Source organism: Musa acuminata, chromosome BXJ2-1, assembly GCF_036884655.1.
Source record: "Musa acuminata AAA Group cultivar baxijiao chromosome BXJ2-1, Cavendish_Baxijiao_AAA, whole genome shotgun sequence".
Lineage (NCBI taxonomy): Eukaryota > Viridiplantae > Streptophyta > Magnoliopsida > Zingiberales > Musaceae > Musa > Musa acuminata.
The window spans coordinates 9329899-9352085 of NC_088338.1; the positions used below are offsets into that span (position 1 = coordinate 9329899).

The window sequence follows — 22187 nt, forward strand, 5'->3', positions numbered from 1 at the left end:
CTTGAGAATAAAATGTTAGTCAAGGTGTAATTGATGATATCCATATATCTATTCATTAGGATTATTTCTACATGTTTCATTGTGATTTAACAATCCACTTGTTCACAATCATAAATCATTGAACATTTTGTGATAGAATAGTTATAACCTTTGCTTATGCTCGAGTTCCTAGAGAGAAACCCTTACTCAGGTCAGCATCATTACAAACCCAATAGACCCGAGATAGGATGCATGTAATAGTATGCATTCATATCTACTAACATCACATGACGTAATAACACCTGGGCTTACATTCATCAGTTGAATGTACCAATCTGTTGGCAAATTTGTATGGATGCATGCAAACCACATGCAACAGTTCCTAACAGAAATTTATCATCAAAAGACTATCTATGACTTAGAACAATGTTGCATAAAAGTGAAATTGGCGTTTAATGTATAACACAAACAGGCTACCAATTCTCAAAAATGGGTTTAACTAAGCATTAACGGTTGACACCAGCTAATTCAAGGTCTTATAACCAACCCTCACTAAGATTGCTCCAAACAATGTTGAGACATCAGCAAGAAGCTCAATAGAACACCGAAATAACTGTCAAGATCGTACCATCCCTAGGAAGGCTCATTCTTTGTGATATGAAGGCTCATTCTTTTAGGCGCCAGCAACTTCGGATTCACCTTCCATCTGGACATCTTCTGCAGGTCTGTCCACCTTGACACCCACATCCTCCTTGTAGTCACCATGGACCTGTATCAGAAATATAGGTGCCTTGCAGTGAGACACGTGTGTCCACATTTAATGAATGCAAAGGTGATGTTTAGACTAGGGTAATTGATAAACAACAGGAGTACCTCCATAAGCTTTCCCAAGTCAAACTTGGGGGCCTTCAAGATTTTTACTTTGCGGATGTACACATTTTGGAGAGGGAAAATGCTTGAAGTTGCTTTCTCAATCTCCTTTCCAATTACATCAGGAATGAACTTCAGCACCAAATCCTTCAGATCACAGGTTGTAGCTTGATTGACCATAATTTCCCTCATTTTGCGGCGTATCTGAAACAAGACAGATGACATAACCCTAAATTTCTCCAACCAAAGTTCGGTGCTAGAAAACAGAAGCCTGTACAGTGTGACGAACTTACCTGTCTTATCTGACTGGATTGGGCATAACAAGTGCGCTTGACCTGGTTTGGGCGCCTCTTGGTGAAAGCAATGCAAAACAGTCGCAGAGTGTAATTGTCGGTAGTCTTCACATCAACATGTGCTTCAATCAGAGTCTGCCACCTGCGGACTATATGTCTGAGCTTGTCAGTCGTCAAGTCCATGCCCTGAAGAAGAGGAAGAGATCAACTCGAGATTCAAGAGTTACAAAATCACAGTGAAACACAAACCATACCCAGAAGTTGGTGAGAACATTTTTTCCTTGTACATCCTCTGATCGGAGCCGAATCTTCCTGTGGGCCTGGTCCTCATCATTCTGAAGGTCAGCTAAAGAGACCTCAAATACTCTGTGCTTGAGGCCCTCGGATGCAATCTGATGGAAGGAAGAAACCACTGTTGATCCAACTTATCATGGGAAGAAATATTCAGGCATAACTGACACATCCTAGGAAAATTGATGGATAAACTATGACGAAAAAAACCATAGATAGACTGATTTCTAAGTCATGATTGACATATAAGAAGAATGCCAGATTATACTGACAATGAAGTACAGTACTCAAGATTTTTCATAACATACAATTATTAGCCTTAAATGGCATATGAAAGTGTTCTGGAGGGAACGGTTTGATCTTCATAATTTTTACAATAGAAATTTCATAATTTTTACAAAAAAAACTATTTTTTTTGTGAACAAAGTTTTAGACACTAGTTCCATTTCAATGTTTACGCTTTCAGAAAAAGCTTTTCTGACGCTCAAAGTCCTCTCCCATCTCTTTGTATACCTTACACAAATTATTGTTCCTCAGCAATCAAAAACCCTTCCAAAGTGCATAGGTCAATTAAGAAATGCATTGGTCGGCTTGTATAATTACAGGTGATTCAACTCAATTTCCTCAGTTCCAATCCAAAGCAAGACTGTGTAAATTTACATATATTTCATTGAATTCCTCATAAACTACCAACATAGTATCCCTCCAAGTAGATACATTCCTTCATTCATTTCCTCATGTAAGAGCTCACCTACAAGCTCCCATGGCATCACCTCCTGTAGGAAGAGAATACAAGGCTTCCAACTCATCTCTCTCTTTATGATCTCATTCTTATAGCAAAATTCAAAGTTATTTATTATATGAGACTTTCAACAGATAAAACTTTAATACTATGGAATGAGATTCCTCTACAGTTAACAACTTATACATTATATATATCGGAAGACAAACTTACATTTTCGGTACTCAAGTCACAAAGTTAACTAAGTTCGTGCAGAGAACACAAAGACATCAAATGGAAGAACATGAATGAAGGCAACAATCGCAGCTGCAATGCGAACCTTGGTGCCCTGCGTCCTCGAGACGAGGGTCTTCCCGATGTTCCTGACGTTGAAGACGGAGGGAGCCTTGATGTCGTACCAATCCTTCTTGGAGAAAGGGTCGACCCTGAAACAGATCCAACCGATCATCACCACTGCGAGCAACAAGGACAAGCATAGATCGAAAAAAGAGCAGCAGAAAAAAGAGGGCCATGGCATTGCAGCTTACGTCTTCTTCTTGCCTCCCTTTTTCCCCTTCGAGATCCGCTTGTTCTTACTGCAAGGGCGATCGATATCAAAAAGAGCGACAGAGGGTAAAGAAGAAGCAGAGAAACGTCGAAGCGAGTTAGCCCGACATCCAAAACTCACCCGACAGCCATGGCTGCTGCTGCCGCTGCCGCTGCCGCAACCGCAAGGAGGTTTCGGCGCGACGGGCAGCGACGGAAGGAGAGAGAATTCTACCCTAGAAACCCAGCCGCTTTTATAGCCCCGCAGTCTTATTGATCCAACGGCAGAGAATCCACTATTTGTCTTAAATCAGCACGAATCTCCAAACCGAAAAAGTACGAGCTCATCCCGTTGCCGGTTCAGAATCGAACCGGTTGTAAGGTTTGATCGAACCTGATTCCTTCTATTACGATTATTATAGTTAGACGTAGGATTGCATCGCAATTATGAGTCCAGATTAGGTCAGTGGTCTCGTGATACGATCATAGCAAAGTTGGTGCGATAGCCACTGGTGGTCGGTTGGTCACCGTCACAGATTCCACCGCGATCCAATCGGAACAATAGGGAAACAAACCAATCGATTTCGCCCGAATCTGAAGCAACCGGCGGCAAGCGTACAAGAGAAGGAAGCGTTTGGTCGACCCATCATCCATCACCGGCCTCAAGCCTGACCGCATCGTTACGATCGATGTGATCGAGGACGAAGATGTTGGAGACTGTACCAGCTGGAATTAGAAGGTGCCCCCTCAAAATAAAAGTACGAAATAGCGAACGACAATGACCAGATCCGCACATCCATGCGTTTTTTGCTTGCCTCTTCCGCAAATCCCTGCCACTGACCGCTTCCTTTTATACCAGTCCTTCGCTCCGCGCCTTCTCTGGCCCTGGCGGAGGAGGAGGAGAGCAGCTTCTCTTGGGGATCGGAGGGCAGGCAATGGCGTTCCAGGGGACGACCACCAAGTGCATGGCATGCGACAAGACGGTGTACTTGGTCGACAAGCTCACCGCCGACAACCGCGTCTACCACAAGGCCTGCTTTAGGTGCCACCATTGCAAGGGCACCTTGAAGGTGCCTATTAGATCTCTTGCCTCTTGCGAAACCTCTCTGTTCATAAGATCACGCACATCTCTGCAACTCATTTTCTTCGATTTGCAGCTGGGAAACTATAATTCCTTTGAGGGAGTCCTGTACTGCCGACCTCACTTTGATCAGCTCTTCAAGATGACCGGCAGTCTGGACAAAAGCTTTGAAGGTGATCATCACGTCTCGCATTCCTTCTCGCCACTGTGATACCTGAAACTGCCTTCGTCTTCTCTTTCCAGGGACCCCAAAGGTTGTCAAACCAGAGAAGTATGTCGATAACGAGGTAAAGTGATCGATGCATGTCGATCATCAATCTATTACTGTATCATTTGCTGCTTCTTAATCAGCTTGGACATTTTGTTTCTCTCATGATGAGCTGCAGAACGCAAACAAAGTCTCCAGTGCTTTCGCTGGCACCCAAGAGAAGTGCGTTGGATGCAGCAAGACTGTTTATCCGATTGAAAGGGTAATCTCTGATGCGCACATGCGATGAGGTTCTTAATTGTCGCAAGTATCTTAGAGTGCTGTGCCTGTTGCAGGTGACGGTCAACGGAACTGCGTACCACAAGAGCTGCTTCAAATGCTGCCATGGCGGATGCGTCATCAGCCCTTCGAACTACATCGCGCACGAGGGAAAGCTGTACTGCAAGCATCACCACATCCAGCTGTTCAAAGAGAAGGGGAACTACAGCCAGCTTGAGAACGATGAAGCAGAAGCTAAGTCAGAATCCTCTGCTGCGTAATTGATTCCTGGAAACGCATCTGTTTTGTTTGCCACAAGAGTGAGTGGTATCCTTAGCTTTTGATGCATTCTAATGCGCCTTGTGTTCTATTTGATATATGAAGGCTCCAAGTATGTATAAAGAGTTGGAGTACTTCTAATTATAAGGCCGCTTTAATGTAATATGCATATCTGAGATTTTGAGGAAAATATTAAAGAATAATTATTTGGGTAGTTAGTTGATGATGATGCGAATGATGGCCGATTTGGCGCCTATATAAGAGGCCCACTCTCTCTCTCTCTCTCTCTCATTTCCGCCCTTCCCTCTCTCTCCGGTGGTGAGGCTGAGATGGCCGCTCCTCTCGGGGTCCCAGGCCTATCTTCGGATCGATTCGCCCTCCCCTGCTTTGCTTCCCTCTCGCAGGCGAGATCGCTGGTACTGGACGCCCTTGTCGAGATCAAGCCCGGGGAGATCGGGATCGTTTCCGGTGTCCCTCAAGAACATCTCAACATCTCCGACGCTGGGTGACCCCTCATTCGAACCCTCTGCATTATTCTAATTTTCAGTTTCTTAGATCTGTGTTATCTGTTTGGGTTTCGAGGATCGTTTGGAGTTTGCTGATAATCTTGAATCGAATAATCGAATCCCAGATATCGAGATTAGGGCTTTCATTTTTCTTCGTTCTGTTTCGATTGTCGAGATCTCGGGTTCTTGTGATGGTAGCGTGGCTTGTGAATCAAGCTTCGTGCTGATCCTAATTCATCGGACCTTAGAGGCGATTGTTTCGATTCTGAAGGATGACTTGGGATATGAATCTTGATGCCGTATTTTGCGCCTTGTCTGATCGTGTCGGATAGCTTGTTCAAACATCGTTTTGATGTCAATCATCATGAAGAATCGATACAGATCATGTGGAACCATGATTGAATACCACATCGAGCACAGAGATAATCGACTATTCTAGAGCAAATGATTGGTATGCACGCACGACACGTATGCACACCCAAAAGAGAAAGCAATTCTAGAAGAACAGTTTTGTATAACATATATACTTCTACAGTGCATTGCATCTTGGCAATAGTCCTGACGCTTGTTTAAACATGAGTTAGAACATCTCAAGGATTGTGTTCGGTGTGTTTTATTAGTGAAACAAGAAGATTAAAGTCATAGGACCACTATAGAGAATAAATATATGTTGTAAATTTTAAATTTTAATTTTTTTTTAGTGATCCTTGACAACGAGAGTTACTGTCATAACCCTGGTTGATGAGCTTAAACCATTGGTCGAAAATTCAAGTTAATAGTTATATATTTATTAGATTTTTATAAGTCAATTTTAATCTTTGATTACTTCTAATGTGATGAATATATGGTTTAACTTAGTAGCAATGGATCTTCACGTCATGACATGTCCTTCGGTTTCGTCCATGACTAGATCGTCAATCCTCTCACCATAGCTAGTAACAGGTTTGTTTCGATATTAATTGTTGCAGTCCAACTTGATATGAACTTGTTTGTTATGTTAATTTTCCATTAGTCCAGAATGCTTGCACCCATCAAACTCATATAGTAAATCTTAGTTTTTACCCACTTCAGATATAGAATTAAATTAATATAGTTTAGAATAACTGAATTAAGACTGGTTAAAAGAGGCACAACATGCAAAACAATCTAGCAGTGATCTTAAATATATCGTACTTTATCATCTTACGATTAAACTTGGGATGAGTGCCTTGTTCATGTTTGTTATACAAAGGAAAATGGACACCACTGCTAACACACACAGTCATCTTCTTTTTGTTTTTCCGAAAGAGAATGTTAAATTTTACCAATTAACTTCTGTGTAGCCCTAGACAACAGAAAAGTAGCCACTTAATTTTTCTGGAGCAGTTTTGAATAAATTAGGACTTATTTTTCACACTCGTGCAGGTCACAATACATTCACCGGTTCAGACTGCAGCTGGAGTTGGAAAGTGGAAACTGAGTTTTGTGTCAACTCAAATCAACTCAAAACTGGTTGATTTTTCGTTAAATCTCATATTTTGATGATGAAATTAATTGATAATGTTACGATCTAATCTACGTTTGAATGACGTAAGATTAACTTCGATCAGAAGAGGTAAATTGATTAAAGTAGGAGGAATCAGATGTTGGGTCGGAGTTGATCATATCAGAATATTGGACATCGGGCCGGAAGATCAGTCGATATGTCGATAGAAGATTTCGGTCCGTAAATTCGGGCATCGGGCCAAGAAGATCGGACATTACGCTAAGGAGATCGAAAATTACGAGAAGACAACATGTTGATAGGACAATACGCTGAAGGAGATGACGATGCGCCGAAGGATCGAACGAAGCGTCGGAAGAACCAATGATATGTCGGATAACATAGGATTCTATTGTAATCGATTATGTCTAAATCGAGTTAGTTTAGAATATAATTAAGTTAACTCAATTAGGGGTCAATTAGACCCAAAGTGGGATTGTTTTGAGCCAAGAAAATAACACATTCAGTGGCTCAAAAGTTGGGTTAGGTGGTGGCACCATCGGTCCAAGCAGTGACACTGCCAGTGGCTTAAACTACGAGACACAATCTCCAAGACTATGTCATGCGGTGGTACTGCTCTCTCCCAGACTGTGTTAGGTGGTGGTATCGTCCAATATCAGTGCTATAGGCGATAGTACCGCCAGTACCCAAAAAATCGGGGATGAGACACTTTTTAACTCCAAGTTTGAATCCACTTGGGGTTTATAAATACCCTTCTCATCCATGCTCATATTACACAATAATTGATAGCAAAAAGAAAAAAAAAAACTTTGTTGTAATCTTGTGAGAACTCCTCTCAAACTCTAAGTGTTAGTGAAGTTTAAGAGAGGAGGTAGTGGGGGTGTAAAGGAGAATAGAGTTATAAGAAGAGGTTGGTCTTCATGTATTGAAGGAAGACGGTGTGACCTCGACGGAAGAGGAATCAGGAGTGGATGTAGGTCACAACGATCGAACCCCTATAAAACTCGGTTTGCATTTACTTCAAGTTCTTTGCTTTCATTGTAAACTATGTTAACGTTCATTTTCTCAGCTTCAATTCCACATTTAATTTTAAAAGAAACCAAGTGAATTTGAGCTCATTGATACCTATGTTGAGGGCAAACAGGATCACCTAACTTGTAAAAGAAATTTTTGAACTGTATTATCAAGGATAACTAAGATGTCCCATGAGCAGTTCCAATCATATTTCTTTGTAAGGATATTGTTTGTATCAGGCTCTTGGCATCATTAGTCTAATGTGGGTATGTTTCATGTTCCATATTTAGCAGGATGAGCCCATCAATTCAATGGTTAGTAATTCATATACAGTCTTTTGAATGTATAATTTAGACTCTGATTCAGGTTATATAACTGAATTAGCTAGTAAAGTTGAAAACTATATCAATAGCATTTTATGACGATGCCTCCTCTTTTATAAGTCCGTTAAATTTTTTGGTGTTGAGAGGGCTTGAGAGAAATTTGAATGCTCTAAGATTCTAAATCAATCTGAATATGCACGACCTATCAAACTAGTGGTTGACAATGCATATCTATTCACTTTAATACACAATTTAGATTCTGATTTAGGTTATCTTTAATAACAGCATTAGCTAGTAGGATTAGAAATTGTATTAATGTCATTCTACGATGATGGACCGTAAGTCAATTAAGATTAATGATGTAAGGAGAGAGTAAAAGATTAATGAATGTTCTTGATTTGAATGAATATATTGGATTACAGATGAAAAATATAAGCATGTATTCGATCTTAAAACGTTAGGACTTCTTATTGCTGTAGGATCTATGTTTTCTATTCCGTGGATAGCCCATGGAGGAGTTGTGTGTATTGTGGTGATCTACGCATTACCTGGCTAACATGTGTGCGACGTAAATTCTGTCGGCGTAGAGCCGCCAAGTGTCCGCATTGTCATAATTATTCTCATGTGGTATTAATCATTCTTCAAGGAATTTGTCATGTTTGCTATCAACTCGTCACTTCAAAGCTTGGACATGAACTGTTGGCTTATTCCTTTACTTCCAATAAATACGTTTCAAGAGAGTTTTAAGGCAATGATCGAAGCATAAGAATACATTCGAATGTTTTGCTTGCGCAAACTATAGTCAAATTTCAAGACTTAATTATCTCTTGCTGAACAGGTTTGTGACCAAACATCTTTGCTAATATTTCTTTCCTCAGCCCAAATCCGGTGCAGACAGCTTAAGTAGTTGTCTACCACCAGACGAGCAAGACTAGACGGGTAATTCCTTCGAGGTGAGGTAAGGGTCAAAGGTGAGCCTTTTGCATTATATCCTTGCAAATCATATATATATATATATATATATATATATATATATATATATATATATATATATATATATATATATATATATATATATATATATATATATATAGCATGATTGATAATAATCTATTTAACATCATATAATTTTTTTTCTATGGATGTTGAACCTAAATTTAGAGAAATAAATACAAAGAACCACCGACTTGGTAGGAAAATACATACATGCGTGTGTAACTTTGACACAAAAAATGCCCGACTCCTGTTATTCTAGTACTCGGTTTCTGACTCGTGTTTGCATCAAAAAATGTAGGCATACGAGCAAGACACACAAATGCACATCATTCTTTTGCAATAAAATATAACTCGTCTCATTTACGCTTATATTTACTTCTTGATATCACTATATCTAGCGCTTGCTCTTGGTTTGTACTAGGTTTGCACAAGCAGGGGGACCAGAAGCAGAGAGGTTTCTCATGCTTCGCAGTAGGTGGCAGAAGCCTTGGAGATGTCAAATCTCCATGCAAAAAGATAGTCCCGCGACTGACAGAAGAGGCGAATCACGTTGCATGGCACGTTGACGAGGTTCTTCCTCCCGTTGCATGCCCACTCGATCTTCACCTTACACGAGAACCCGCTGGAGGTCTTGGGGACGGAAGAGTCCTTCACATCCAGCATCACCTCCCCGCTGATCCTCCTGGGAAGCGACTTCATCGGCAGCATGCCGCGGCCGGACAATATCATGGAGTCCAGCCAGGGACACTCCGGTTGACCCACCATCTCCTTGTAAGCCGAATTGGCGAGGCGCACCCTGTTTTGGGAGTCGGACACCACCGCCGGGAGCTCGTCGGACTCGACCTCTTCCTCCACCTCCTCAGGCCTCTTGGAAACAGGGACGGCTGGTACGGCACTGGCGTCATGGCATATGGACCCGACGCTGATGCTCGACCCCACCGGTCGCACCGGCTGGGGCACGATCACCCTTGGCTCCTGCAGCTTCTGCAGCAGGTCTTGCTCCACCAGGACCGCAGCGTCCGCCTTGGCCTCGGGCGAGAGAGGTAGGACGGTGAGGGTTGGGATGTCGCAAGCGCTCTTCTGGCAGGTGAAGGGGACGAACGTAGGGTACGTGGGGCTCAGCTGGGCCTGCGGCCCCGCGGCGGCGAGGACGGGGAGGATGCTCCTCTGACGCTTGTTCGGGTTGGGAGCGAGCTCAGCGCGTCCACGCTTTCGTGCACGGCAGGAGCGGGGAGCGCGGAGGCGGAGCGCGCCCGCTGACGTCACCTTCTGACATGTGCCCTCGGCTAGCTGTGGCCGGGGAAGCGACGGCTTAGGTGCGATAGGCCGGAATCTGGCCATGATCGCATGGGTCTTGGCCATGTCCATGGAGAGAAACATGGTCGGTAGGTTGACTGCCTTCCCTCTGTGACTGTGAGAGTAGCGAGTGATCCGGTGGGTTTGAATGGGGAGGCGAAAGGTTTAAGAGAGGGGGAGGAGGGCAGCAAAGCGAGCTGAGCAGGGCCTGGGTGGTGGCACGTGGGAGAGTGGCGTGGTACGTGGAGTGGAGGTTTACGAAAGCGAGACACGTAGGGTCTTTTTCTACAGCGAGGATTGGTGTTGGCAAAAGGAAGCTACGGTTACATGTGGAGCGGGGGGAGGGGAAGAGGGAGGTTCAGAAATGGCGTGACATTTATCCTGCGCCATGGGGAGGACGAATGGGGAGCGAGCGAGCGGCGGCGTGGCGTGGTCATGCGCCATGCGTAGCGTGCACACATGGCGGCAGGCCAGGGGATGGGCCTCGGTGCTTCCGATTGGAGACGGATGGGAAGACGGAGTTAAGCGAGGAGGAAAGAAGGGGGTTGTGACCGTGGGCGCCGTTCTCGAGGGGTGGAGGGGAGGGGAGGGGAGGGGAGGAGAGGAGAGGAGGAATGCATGGACAGGGATGTGGTCGCTGGTTGGCAAGTGTCGAGCAGAGGTGGTGGCAGAGCTTCCGTGAAGGAACGGATGCGTTCGGTTAACCGGCACGCCGGGGCGAGAAGCGTGATTTTATCGTCGTGATGATGGCTTTTGGGGGACGGCCTTTAGGTTCCACGTGCCTTCGTCCTGGGGGACGGCCTTTAGGTTTACTGGCATGGGCTGGTTGTTTGGAAAGCATACGTGTTACCTTAAATATATAACAATAACAAACTTAGATAGACATTCTTTTAAACCTATCCATCATTTTCTTTCAATTAATACCAGCAAAAAAGAAAAAGGGGTAGAAAATAGACCTCCCATCTTCTCTAGAGGTTTTGCATAGGTGAGTCCGGTTTTGAATTCGGTAAGAACATATACGACAGGAGAAATTAGTCAGATGACTTCTATTCTTCTCGTCCCGAGATTAGCGAAGATGGATCTGATATTAAATTAGGCAAATAATGTAACCATATTAGGAGAAATCAGTCAAATGTCATTTCTTCTTTATGCCCTCATTTCCATTTCTTCTAGGACATAAGTATCTCCCTGTGTAGACAGCTTATTTATTGCACTGTAGTAGCTTATGTTGGATCACGCATTGTTTATTGGTTATATCGTGGATGCAATTTGTTTTTACATCTGCATTTAAATATTTACACTTGAAGATTCGTGAAATAAAGTTAGACGAATCTTTTCTTCCAGAGAGATGATGGTTCAAGAATGTTTAGCATTTATAGTCATTATCTCATTAGGGAGAGAAGAGATTCCAAAACATGGTGAAAGAAACACCATCAATCAATGCCCAGTAGCAACCAGACATGCCAAATGGCGATACAGACAGACCTACTACCAAGCTTAACAGATCCAAGTTTCTGGCGTCGGTTCAAAGCATAAGTAACTGGACACATGTTCCCCAGAGCAGAGGGCTCAATCCCTGATCATCGGCATCGAACCCGTCTCAGAAGCAAGCATCCAAAAGGCAGCAACAGCAGAGAGCAGCCAAACTGCACCATCACAAGACAAACAGCAATTAAACACCATCAGCGAGGATAGTGTAGCACATATCAACATCCGGATTTGGGTTCTCGATCCGGATTCCAAAAATAAGTCCACCTCCGGGGTGCGCGCACGACAGCAGCCCCGTGTCTATCGTGCGCCAGCGACGGCGGTTGGTATCAATGCTCCGCTAGAAGAAGAGAGAGAGAGAGAGAGGAGGAGACGGAGAGGGTTTCTATCTAAGCTATTACCATCCTTCGAGGAAGGAAGGCCCTTGCTGCTGCTGCTGCTGCGGCGGCGGCGGTGGCTGGGCGTAAGGGGGCGGATACCCCTGCTGCGGGTAGCCCGCGGACGGGTACCCGGGAGGCGGGTATGCGTCCTTGGCGTACCCCTCCGCCGGATAACCTGCAAGATCACAATCCAGGTCTTAGTATAGAAGAAGAGAAGCCATCTGCCAGGTCATCACTGATGGATGCCTCACCCTGGGGTGGAGGGACGCCGACGGGGGGTTGCTGCTGATTGTAGTAGCTCATCCTTCCTTCCCTTGTTCGCGGCGGTCGGATCCTTCGGCTCTCTTGGAAGAAGGGTTCTGATTTATAGAATGGTGGCCGGTCCCCTGCGCCTTGGAGTCGGTGACCATCGTCCGTGACGACGAACCCTTCTATAGACGCGATCACGACCGTTCATTCCATACGGAGCCTAACCCATCACCGCCCATCGGTGCTGGTGTCTGCAAAGCGGCTTGGAGGGGATCCGAAGTCATAGATGGTGGCGCGGGGAAGCCGCGTTTGTTCTGTTCGCTTCGGGGGAGGCGTATCTCGTACTTTTTAACTGCTCAACACTGTCTCACCCGGTTGGAATACCCCCTTCGTAATTGGAAGTAGGTGTGGGGTCACCCGTTGTGGTCCGAACCAGGTACGAAATCTTGGCGGGACCGGGATGATCTGGGGTATCCATTTCCTTCCCTGCGAAGGAAGGAATCAAACCCAACCGTTTGTTTGTCGGGGAATATATCCTTTACTTGAGGAAATACTTATAAGTATATCAGTAGTCCTTTTATTTGATCTGGTTCATATTTCCTCCAATATGATTTAGGAATCAAGTAAAGTGGTCTCTCATTCTTTTTCCTTTTTTTTTTTTCTTCTGTTTCCCATGTCTTTAAGCCGTAGGGCTTGCGGCTCGCTTTCTACGTACAGATCGATCACATGGGAGGGAGTCCTTAAAGTTACACATACATATATAATGCATAAGGAACGTGGTTTAGGTCTCCAAGGAGGAAGAAGAAGGACGCCTTCCCTTCAAAATATTCCACGCTTGGGCTGCTCTCGTTGGAGTGCGCAATTGTGAAAGCTCCAAGGTGCTCACAATCGAAGTAGCGCGTGAGAAGAGGATATGTATATTAAGCTAATAAATGACCGGTTTCAAGCTATATATATATATATATATTCCCTTCAACAGCTTCTTCTGACCGTAAATTGCCTTCGCTCGACTGCAAATGGAATCCAGCCATTGCGCCGCGAGGTCATGATATTAACTTTAGCGACACATGGCAATCATCGTCTTTGGACAAACTTGAGGGCCTTCTGGAGAAGAGGAGACTTTGACCACGTTGAGGCAGCCCATGCGGGGGTGGGGGGGGCGTCTGTTTCTCTCGGGAGACCAACACCGCAGTCCGAACTCCTCTTTCTTTAACCGTATTCTTTATGACCGGCATTTCGATCTTGATATCATCACATTTCGTCCTTGAATTTAGACACAATATATATATATATACACACACACGCTGATGTACCTGTGTATATATACACACAATTATGGCGTGTTTCAACCTCAATCGATAAAACCCCGATAGCGAAGGCCCAAACATACGCTATGGCCCAACCGAGCCTAAATGGAGTGTGGCCCCTTTTCCACCTCCCTCTCCTACTCGATCCCTCGCCACTGCTGCCGGCGATATTGGCGACGCTCGGGCAGACAGGCGATCTTCGCAACGCTTAGACTCCGGCAGCGCTCTCCAAGGCCTGGTAAGAGCCGCTCCTCCTCCACGTCGCTTGTGAGCTCGGCCGGTTGTTTATAGTCTCCGATCTCCAGACTCTGCAGCGCTCTCCAAAGCGGCCCTTCCTCACTTTTCCTCGCTTGCGAGATTGGTTCTTGATAGTTAGGGTCTTGGATTCCATCTTTTTTGTCCCTCTCATCTCCAGTCTCCCTCCACGCTGCAATGCTCTTAATAACGTGGTAAAACCCTCTCTCCCTCGTGAGCCGGTTCTTGATGGTTAGGGTCTGGGTCGACTGTTCTACGGTTTCGATCGCGATCGTTACACGGCGTCTGTATATTAGGGTTGTCTCCTACTCGATCCATCGCCGGCATCACCCTAAGCGAGCGTTCCCGGTCCAATTTCGAGTTAGGGTTTGGCTTCCTGCATATGAAAGCTCTCTCTCGCTTTGCTTCTTGAGAGTCGTGAACACCATCTTACCGAACGTGATAGTTCTTGGTAATTTTTTATTAGTACGATTCCGATCTGTAGTTCGATTCTGTATGTTCTTGATCTTTCTGGATCATGGTCTTCTATTCGATGCCGATGAGAAGTTCTTGGTCCCCATTCCTTTGCCTGGTGGTCTTCTTGTTTGGAGATGGCGTTAGTTGAGTCTATTGCAGGTTCTGATGCTTATAGTTCCTCTTGGCACGATTCGATCTTCTGTTTAAGTCTTTCCGTTCTTCGTCTCCATGGATCTTGATTATGGTGTTATTCCTTGTGAGAAGGCTTCGTTCCCCATTCTTTCGTTATGTGTGCAGTCTTGAGCGCCTATAGTGCTGGTATTGCTTGGTGGTCTTCTTATACGAAGATGTAGTTAGTTAGGTGTACTGTGTATTTCTTTTCATGAGAGACTGACCCCATTCTGATCTGTTGGCTCATTGGGCACCAAAATGGACACTTCATGATTTTGATTGAATCATTCTTTTTCTTTTACATTAGTGTTTTTTCGTTTCTATAGAAAGTTGGTAGCTGATAAGGGACCATTTGATCAGCCATTGGTGCGACCGTAGGCTCGATTGTCGGCTTTGAGCGATGGGTATACGACTACGGTTTTATTCTTTCGGATAAGCATGTGAGCTCCAAAAGACATCTCTGAGGGTAAAAAAGATCCAACGGACGTATGAGCCATTGGTTTCATACTCCTTAAGACTAAATGGTCTTATGCCCCCTTATCAGTAGCTAAATGCGGACTAAATGATCCCTTATCAGTAGCTATTACTTTTTTCTACTTTAAATCAAACCGATGTTTGATCACCAGCTCTATATCATATTACCTTTGTCCCTTTTAGAATTTTGTCCCCTCCTAAGTTCCTTGTGGATATCAGCTCTTGTTTGTTCTGTCTGTACAGCCGTGTAATTGATGATGTTGGACTTTGGATTATCAAAGGGCTTAGATGTGGCAACATATGTCGCAGGAGGCTGGTGATTTAACTTGAAAGCAATGGTTGTTACATTCCACAATCCCAGTGCAGCTTCTATCCTCGGGAAACTTAATGATTGCCTTCTTACACCCGCAGTTATATGAAGGGTAAGGTTTTTGGATGCTTTGTTAAGTACGGAATAATGCTGGTGCTTTAACTATGGCATCTCATCTTTGAATGGATTTTCTTAAGTTATCAAGCTTCAAAGGATGGCATTGCTATGTACATCGAGCGCACTAGATGCAGCTCCATCGTCGGATCATATCAATGTAGCTAGGTGGTACAACAATCACATTGATCCTCTGTTTAAGTTGTGGTATGTGCTTGAACTTGGTTTAGTTTATTTGAACACAGGAGTCATACGGGTCATGCTGTTTGACCTGTATGATCTGATAGTAGAGGCATCTCTGAGGAAGACAAGGCTGCGAAAATTAAGACATCTGCGACTGAGGAGGCCTCGTCCTTTGCTGCTGTTATTGACAAGGTGATTTTGAAACTCTTAATGGCTTGTGGTGCACAAAATTCCTCAAAGGATATTATATATATGTATGTATGAATGGCACGTAGATATATTCTTTGCAAAACAAATTACACAAATATTTAACAATCTCTTGTGGAATACAATGTTCCATGGGAATAATGGTGGTAGGTAAATTGATGATTTATTTATTTTTTATTTTTAATCACAAAGTTACAAATTCAAGCCTGAGCAGCTGAGGAAGATGTGATGTGGATTTGTTTGGAGGCAGCTGAAGAGCGTGGATCATCGGCAAAGAAGAAAGAAGGTGAGTTTGATACATGTGTTTTGAGTATTTCATTCTATAGTTGTTGATCGGGTCTCTGTGTTTCAGGATATGTATCCTAATCAACAACAATGTTTGTAATCTTCTAGTTGTACGAACATGGTTACGTACCTACGCTCTTTCAGTTGTTTTATTGTCATCACAAACTTAACATTCTTATGGACAGCTGGAGAGTCTTCGGCACTTTAATAAAGGACCCCTTACCATGACTTTTGCCATTTGGGGTCAGTATATATATATATATACATATATATATATATATATATATATATGTATATATATATATATATATATGTATATATATATATATATATATATATGTATGAGTATGTGTATGTGTATGTATATGTGTGTGTATGTGTATGTGTATGTGTACGTGTATGTGTATATACATGGAAGCATGTTGCAAACAATTCCTTCGGATATAGATGTAGTCTTTGTAAAGCTATGACAAATTGTGTCTTTTAAGACGGTTTATTATCACTAGTTAAATATTGATAGTTGAATTCATATATATATATTTTTTGTTAGAGAAGATATAGGGTGATTAAGATATATACACTATTTAATTTTTTAATTCTAATTCATTTCTTATAATATATGTACAGATTTGTTAATTAAAATTTATATATGTACTAATTTATTTTTTAATTCTAAAATAATATTTTTGATTATGAGATTATGAAATCTTCTAATTATAAAATTCAGTAAGTGTTAATCTATTAAACAAACCATCTAAATCAATCAATCGACGTAACTAATGTAATCTCTTGTCATTGACAATTGTGAATGCACGTCTAGTACATTCACAATATTGTTAATTAATGGCTCCTTCAGTCTCTCACTCTCACTCTCATATATACAGTTGGACGTTTTACGGAATGACAGACCGACATGGATGCTCAAAACCATGGGAAGAGTCGTCGTCGTCGTTCACGCCGGTTATCTTGGGGGGATGGCGTCAGGTGCAGCCTCTCCACATTCTGTAGTGCCCACCTCTGGAAATCGTCAGTAGACGCCAACTCCATGAGGCCTTTCCTGGTCTGCTCCTTTGTAAATGCATCCCACTCCTCCCTCGTGTAACGCCTCCTCCCGGGGATGCGATGGAACGTGGAGCAGTAGTTGTCCTTGAGCAATATCTCTGGCGAGGGCGTCGAACTCCGCCCTGCACAAGCAGGCAGCAACGGCGCTCTCCACAGATACTAATGGTAGTGTCTCAATCAGAAATTGTGCAAGAAATGCAAACCTGAAGATGAAACCAGTTCAAAATCATCTCGAGGGTGGTCGGATGGCCAAAGTTCATCTCCTCTTCTACGAATGGGCCTGGTCATTCGCCTGAAAGTTAAAATCATCACTAGCAGCTTAGCTCATTCATTAAAGCTTGTATTTATTTGAAAGCCCAAAAGAGTTAAAACATGATGATGAATTTAGTCTTATCCCAGACTAAGTTACTACATCTGAAATCAATAAAAGAAGTAATTTAGTCCCCAAACAACATCGGCCCGCTCTGTCATGGATGCTTCTTAACATTGATATGCAAGGAATTTCACATAAGGTTGAATTTAACAATTAAATGAAGGGAAACTGTCGTGACAAGCCAGATAATGGAAATTACACCCATGTTGATGACCATGTGGATGACAAGCCAGACGAGACTCATTACTGGTTTTCTGTGGCAACCATTGTATTTGTTTGTCATCAATGTCCCGATAGTCATCATGCATAATCATATAAGAATGAGAGAATAAGTTACAGGGTGCAGAGAATCATATGCATGGTCTAAAGATTTTGGTATTCTCAATAGTGGTGGTTCAGAAGATGATGATGTTTGATGCAGAAAAAATTACTCACAAAACCATACAATCTACCAATAACTTTGCAAGGCAACATGTTCAGCTCAATATTTCCAAGAATATGTATCAGCTTACCTGAATATGCGTCGTAAATATCGTAATCTTTTTCTCTTCGTTAAAGCCACTATACTAATAGTAAGACCTAGTATCTCTGCTGCAAAAAGAGTATCCAAAGAGCTCTACACAAAAGGGGGAGTAATAACTTCAGGAATTATCTTGGAAACAACACAAAGGATACTCCATAGTGTAAAGAAGGTGGAAGCAGCAGCTTCAACATAGTTTTAAAAGAAAAAAAAAAAACTGGAAGCCAAAGAAATACCTGAAGTATTAGAACTGCAGAAAGTATCAGTGTTGCCCATTCAATAAAATAAGCGACACTAGAATCAACCGATCCTTCCTCTGTCAATACAAATTTCCGGACACCCCAATAACCAAACCAAGCCCCAGCTAACACAAGGCATACAAGAAGCAATATGACCAACTGGAGAATGGAAAATGGTAAAATTTAATATTAGTCCACCAGGAACATATCATATATAGAGAGAGAATAATAAGCAAAGGTTCTCAGCTACAGTTGCTATATGTAACTGGTTATCAACAAAAGATGACTAATGAACTATCAGAGAAAGAATTACATATAAGACAAGAAGTTCCCCTTTACTTTTATAAATAAAATGGAAATACAGATATATATATATATATATATATATATATATATATATATCATCATTTATCAATCAACTTCTATGCTTAATTTGCTAGGGACAAAGTTCATTAAGACAGAATATTAAAACATTACATCACGTAAATGTTGTCGAGGAAGACTAGGACAATAAAAATATGTACTTGACAACCTTGAATATGATCACAACCTTAAACTAAACTAAATCAAAACAAACCAAAACTAATTCTGACTAAATCACACATGCACTTGACAAATGCATTTTCTTTGTACTAAGTTCAATATGAACAACAAATTAAACTTGGTTGCACAAATCAGGTGACATTACTAAGGGGTTATATATTACATATTGCCACCAGTTCATTCCAGATACACGCACCTGCTCATAAGTTCCAACCATCAATAATCTTGTTTCAACCATCAGGTTGGCTTAAGGAAAATTTCTACATTCACGTAAATCCCAATCTTCCTTCATGACTCAACTAATTTATTCAATTAGCAGACATAAGCAACAGATTCTTGCAACTCAAAAGGACAACACAACTCTTGTTATGATAAAACATAACTAACCAAAATGAACATACCATCATAACCATTTGGTGAAACAACTACTTATTTTATATCATCATAAGATGTGCATTTTTTTCTAATTCATGATGTATCCGGATAGCTAAGATGAAACCCTTCTCTAGTTATGCTGATATATCATGCTATCAATGCACAAATGGACAACGCATGTAATGTTATGATCCTTATTGATCTGCTAAGAATACGAACTGCAAACAATGGGAAATTTGTAAATATACAAAAAGAATCAGCTTTAAGCATTAGGCCACGATAGAACACAACTATCTAAAGCATAAAGAAAGAAAGAAACTTACATACAGGATAGTGCATGTCTTCACTAATTCCTATCTCAACAAGTATAGTTCGCAAGAATCCAGATAGATAACCAAGAAGAAAGGTCCCAACGCCAAGCTGCCAAAGCAAAACAAGATGATATTGCATCTAAGTACAAAGAATAATTGAGTGTGTAAAGTTGTAGAACTCACGATGGATGAATAAAGATATATAGCTAGTGAGCTCCTTCGTCCTGTTGGCAATAGCCTCATGCCCTATAAAGAAACCATACAAGACATGATAAGTAAACTGGAATACCTAGGCACAAATTAAACTTTACCCTATTTCATATTCAAAGCAAATCTCATATAAGCCTTGCTATATTTGCCTAACTTATATTTGATGTTTGAAAGATAAATTTAGATGTTTTAATGTATTATTTTATCTCAATATAGGCATGACCAGTATGAGATAATTTTGTTTCCCTGTCAAGAGCGGGTAAAGCAATTCCCTTTGGGGATTAGCAAACCGTCAGAGGTGACTGGACGGTTCCTCCATCCGCTATTGGGAGAAACATATCCTTACTTTGGCGGGTGAAAAACATCACTCCATCTGCTGTTGAAAGTGCGACATGAGTTTGTCTCTATCTGCTATTGAAAGAACACAAACTCATCCCGTAAGATAAAACCTCTCTCTGTCCTCTGTTGGGAAAGTGCTCCGATATTTGATATACGTCAATAGGATGATTAACTTTCGAACACGTATTTGTTTTACAATTGGTTTATAAGGGTTCCTACTCAACGTTGCTGAAATTTTTTTATTTTGCTTTTACTTTCAAAGTAGCCTCCTAGTATCACTAGGCCGGATTCCAGTGGAAAGCAAACCTTCATCTACCACTAGGTGATCCATTTATACTTTATTCTTAAGTGGACAACACTATGTTTCTCAAATAAAGCACATGGCTAATTTTAATTTATATTTGATGAATAAATAAATTATAATAAATATTTATAATTTATGCATATTAATAAAATGATGTTTATTTACTTGGCTCTTGATGCACCTTTGGAAAGATGTTGTATCCTATAAAAACAAAAAATAAAAATCCTGTTCAGAAAATCCCTCAAAAGAAGAGATGAAATCATTCAAAAGAGAAAAGCTTCATTTGTTTTAGCTTGTTTGAAAAGAAGAAGAGGAGATAATATGAATCCTGTTCAGAAATTCCCTCAAAAGAGGAGATACGATGCATGAATAGCAATGACTTGAAATCATTCTCTCCTTTGACAATTAAATGTGAAGCTTCTTGTCTATATACATCGATCAACTTTAACAACTTGAATACAGTCAGCAACCAGACAAGAAGATCACAAGCTGCTAGAACCACTTAAGTAATAACAGCTTACCTATTCAAACTAGCATTTCCTATGTTTTGTTCTATAGTTGCCATCAAGGAACAAGGAGAAAAGAAGCACATATATTATTTGAAGCTTATCAAGTTATGTGAGACCATTGAATGCAAATTAGACATCACTAAATTCAATAAAGAATCTAAGAGGCAAAAAAAAACTGTTCATAAATCAGGGAATGTAAAATAAACTACAGAAATAGTTATACCAACATATGAGAAGTTATGAGCTCAGTAGATTTCAGAAATAATTTATTAGATAAACAATTACCTGAAAAAGGATGACAAGCATCACCACTATGATCCCTAAGGTCATCGCACCACCGTAATAGAAGACCACTGACTCGCTCAGACTATGAGCTGCTGCCATCATAACCATCCCCAATACTAGAAAGACCAAACGATGTACCAGAATTTCTGCAAGACATATGATCGAACATGTTAACCGCCATAATCAAGAACCAGGGATAACCCCAGAACCCAAATGCGTCATCGATTCAAGAATGGGAAAACTGGCACCTTCTTCGGTTGAGACCTCAATCGATCTTGATGGGTCCGGTGGCATCCGCATGTCCAAGATCCTGTGCTCGTATGGAGACATCGATTTGACCCAAGCAGTCTTGGAGAGCTTCTGCCACTGCCCAGAGGGGCACATTCCTAACCCGATGGACATGTTCCTTCCAAGAACCCCAAATAAAAGACGTCAACGGACGATACAAGAATCGACAATAGCAAATAAGAAGAGCTAGGGTTTACTTGTGGAAGCAGATCTCGACGGTCTGGATGCGGAAGAGGGTGTCGCCTTCGTCGACGGAGACCCTGACCTTGAGCGCTCGGGGGTATTTGGAGGGGTGACGGAGCCGCGAGAAGCCATGGATGTGGACGCGGTTGCAGGACAGGGCGGCGCCGAGGCGGGCGCCGGGGGAGCCTTCCACGGTGCGGCCTGGGGGCAGGACGATCTTGGAAGGGTGGGCGACGACTGCCTCCAAGAACAAGAACAAGAAGAAGTGGGATTAGAACGGCCGGCTCTCGGAGATGAGGAGTAAAGACACCAAGTACAAAGGAAGGGTGTGGTCCGTTACCCGAGACATCGTCATCCGCGACGGCGACGGCGACGGAGACGGAGACGGAGGAGGAGGCTGAGATCAAGAACAAGAAGACGGTGATAAGGAAGAGAAAAGGGCAAGAGAGCGGGGGACGCACGGAGCACCGCATCAGTTGTCTTGGTGTTACCGCATCGGTCGTCTTGGTGTTGCGTGTTATGCGCCGGGTTCGGGGGCATATAACGTGAAGGTTCTTTCCGGCCCGGGAGCGTCCGGCCCGACTCACCCATTCTACCAGGTGATCCTCACCGTCAATCCTGCC

General features: G+C 42.4%; 5 protein-coding genes and 1 long non-coding RNA gene across 10 annotated transcripts; 2 read left to right on the top strand and 4 right to left on the bottom strand.

Moving 5' to 3' along the window:
• Positions 1-393: 393 nt before the first annotated feature.
• LOC103990647 (small ribosomal subunit protein eS1) lies at positions 394-2948 on the bottom strand. Its single transcript, XM_009409860.3, has 7 exons — positions 2843-2948; positions 2703-2750; positions 2495-2600; positions 1397-1534; positions 1143-1328; positions 853-1053; positions 394-748 (listed from the first exon to the last, which is right to left on the bottom strand). The coding sequence occupies exons 1-7, from the start codon at positions 2851-2853 to the stop codon at positions 653-655; spliced, it is 786 nt and encodes a 261-aa protein (XP_009408135.1). The 5' UTR covers positions 2854-2948; the 3' UTR covers positions 394-652.
• A 604-nt stretch (positions 2949-3552) lies between these two features.
• Positions 3553-4721, top strand: LOC103990637 (LIM domain-containing protein WLIM1-like). The gene is made up of 5 exons (XM_009409849.3): positions 3553-3770; positions 3858-3954; positions 4025-4068; positions 4168-4251; positions 4325-4721. The coding sequence occupies exons 1-5, from the start codon at positions 3636-3638 to the stop codon at positions 4526-4528; spliced, it is 564 nt and encodes a 187-aa protein (XP_009408124.1). The 5' UTR covers positions 3553-3635; the 3' UTR covers positions 4529-4721.
• A 4266-nt stretch (positions 4722-8987) lies between these two features.
• On the bottom strand, positions 8988-10204 carry LOC103994922 (uncharacterized). The gene has a single exon (XM_009415386.3). It carries the CDS (start codon positions 10187-10189, stop codon positions 9308-9310), a length of 882 nt encoding a protein of 293 aa, XP_009413661.3. The 5' UTR covers positions 10190-10204; the 3' UTR covers positions 8988-9307.
• Positions 10205-11496: 1292 nt separating this feature from the next.
• On the bottom strand, positions 11497-12420 carry LOC103990625 (cysteine-rich and transmembrane domain-containing protein WIH2). The gene is made up of 3 exons (XM_009409838.3): positions 12264-12420; positions 12034-12187; positions 11497-11790 (listed from the first exon to the last, which is right to left on the bottom strand). Exons 1-3 carry the CDS (start codon positions 12313-12315, stop codon positions 11745-11747), a joined length of 252 nt encoding a protein of 83 aa, XP_009408113.2. The 5' UTR covers positions 12316-12420; the 3' UTR covers positions 11497-11744.
• Positions 12421-13622: 1202 nt separating this feature from the next.
• LOC135598830 (uncharacterized) lies at positions 13623-17043 on the top strand. Of its 3 annotated transcripts, none has more exons than XR_010481728.1 (6): positions 13623-13806; positions 15168-15346; positions 15432-15516; positions 15594-15723; positions 15931-16024; positions 16908-17043. It is a non-coding gene; the product is annotated as an uncharacterized LOC135598830 (long non-coding RNA). The 3 variants fall into 3 exon arrangements; XR_010481727.1 differs by lacking the exon at positions 16908-17043 and adding an exon at positions 16091-16251; XR_010481726.1 differs by lacking the exon at positions 16908-17043 and having other exon boundaries at positions 13626-13806; positions 15931-16251.
• On the bottom strand, positions 16779-22068 carry LOC103990602 (uncharacterized). 3 transcript variants are annotated; one of them, XM_009409801.3, is made up of 10 exons: positions 21905-22068; positions 21579-21801; positions 21342-21499; positions 21094-21239; positions 19630-19692; positions 19463-19555; positions 18215-18376; positions 17971-18074; positions 17289-17377; positions 16779-17207 (listed from the first exon to the last, which is right to left on the bottom strand). In XM_009409801.3, exons 1-10 carry the CDS (start codon positions 22035-22037, stop codon positions 16945-16947), a joined length of 1434 nt encoding a protein of 477 aa, XP_009408076.2. In that variant the 5' UTR covers positions 22038-22068; the 3' UTR covers positions 16779-16944. The 3 variants fall into 3 exon arrangements, with proteins under 3 accessions (XP_009408076.2, XP_018683388.2, XP_064949271.1); XM_018827843.2 differs by having other exon boundaries at positions 16779-17233; XM_065093199.1 differs by having other exon boundaries at positions 16779-17244.
• Positions 22069-22187: the final 119 nt, after the last annotated feature.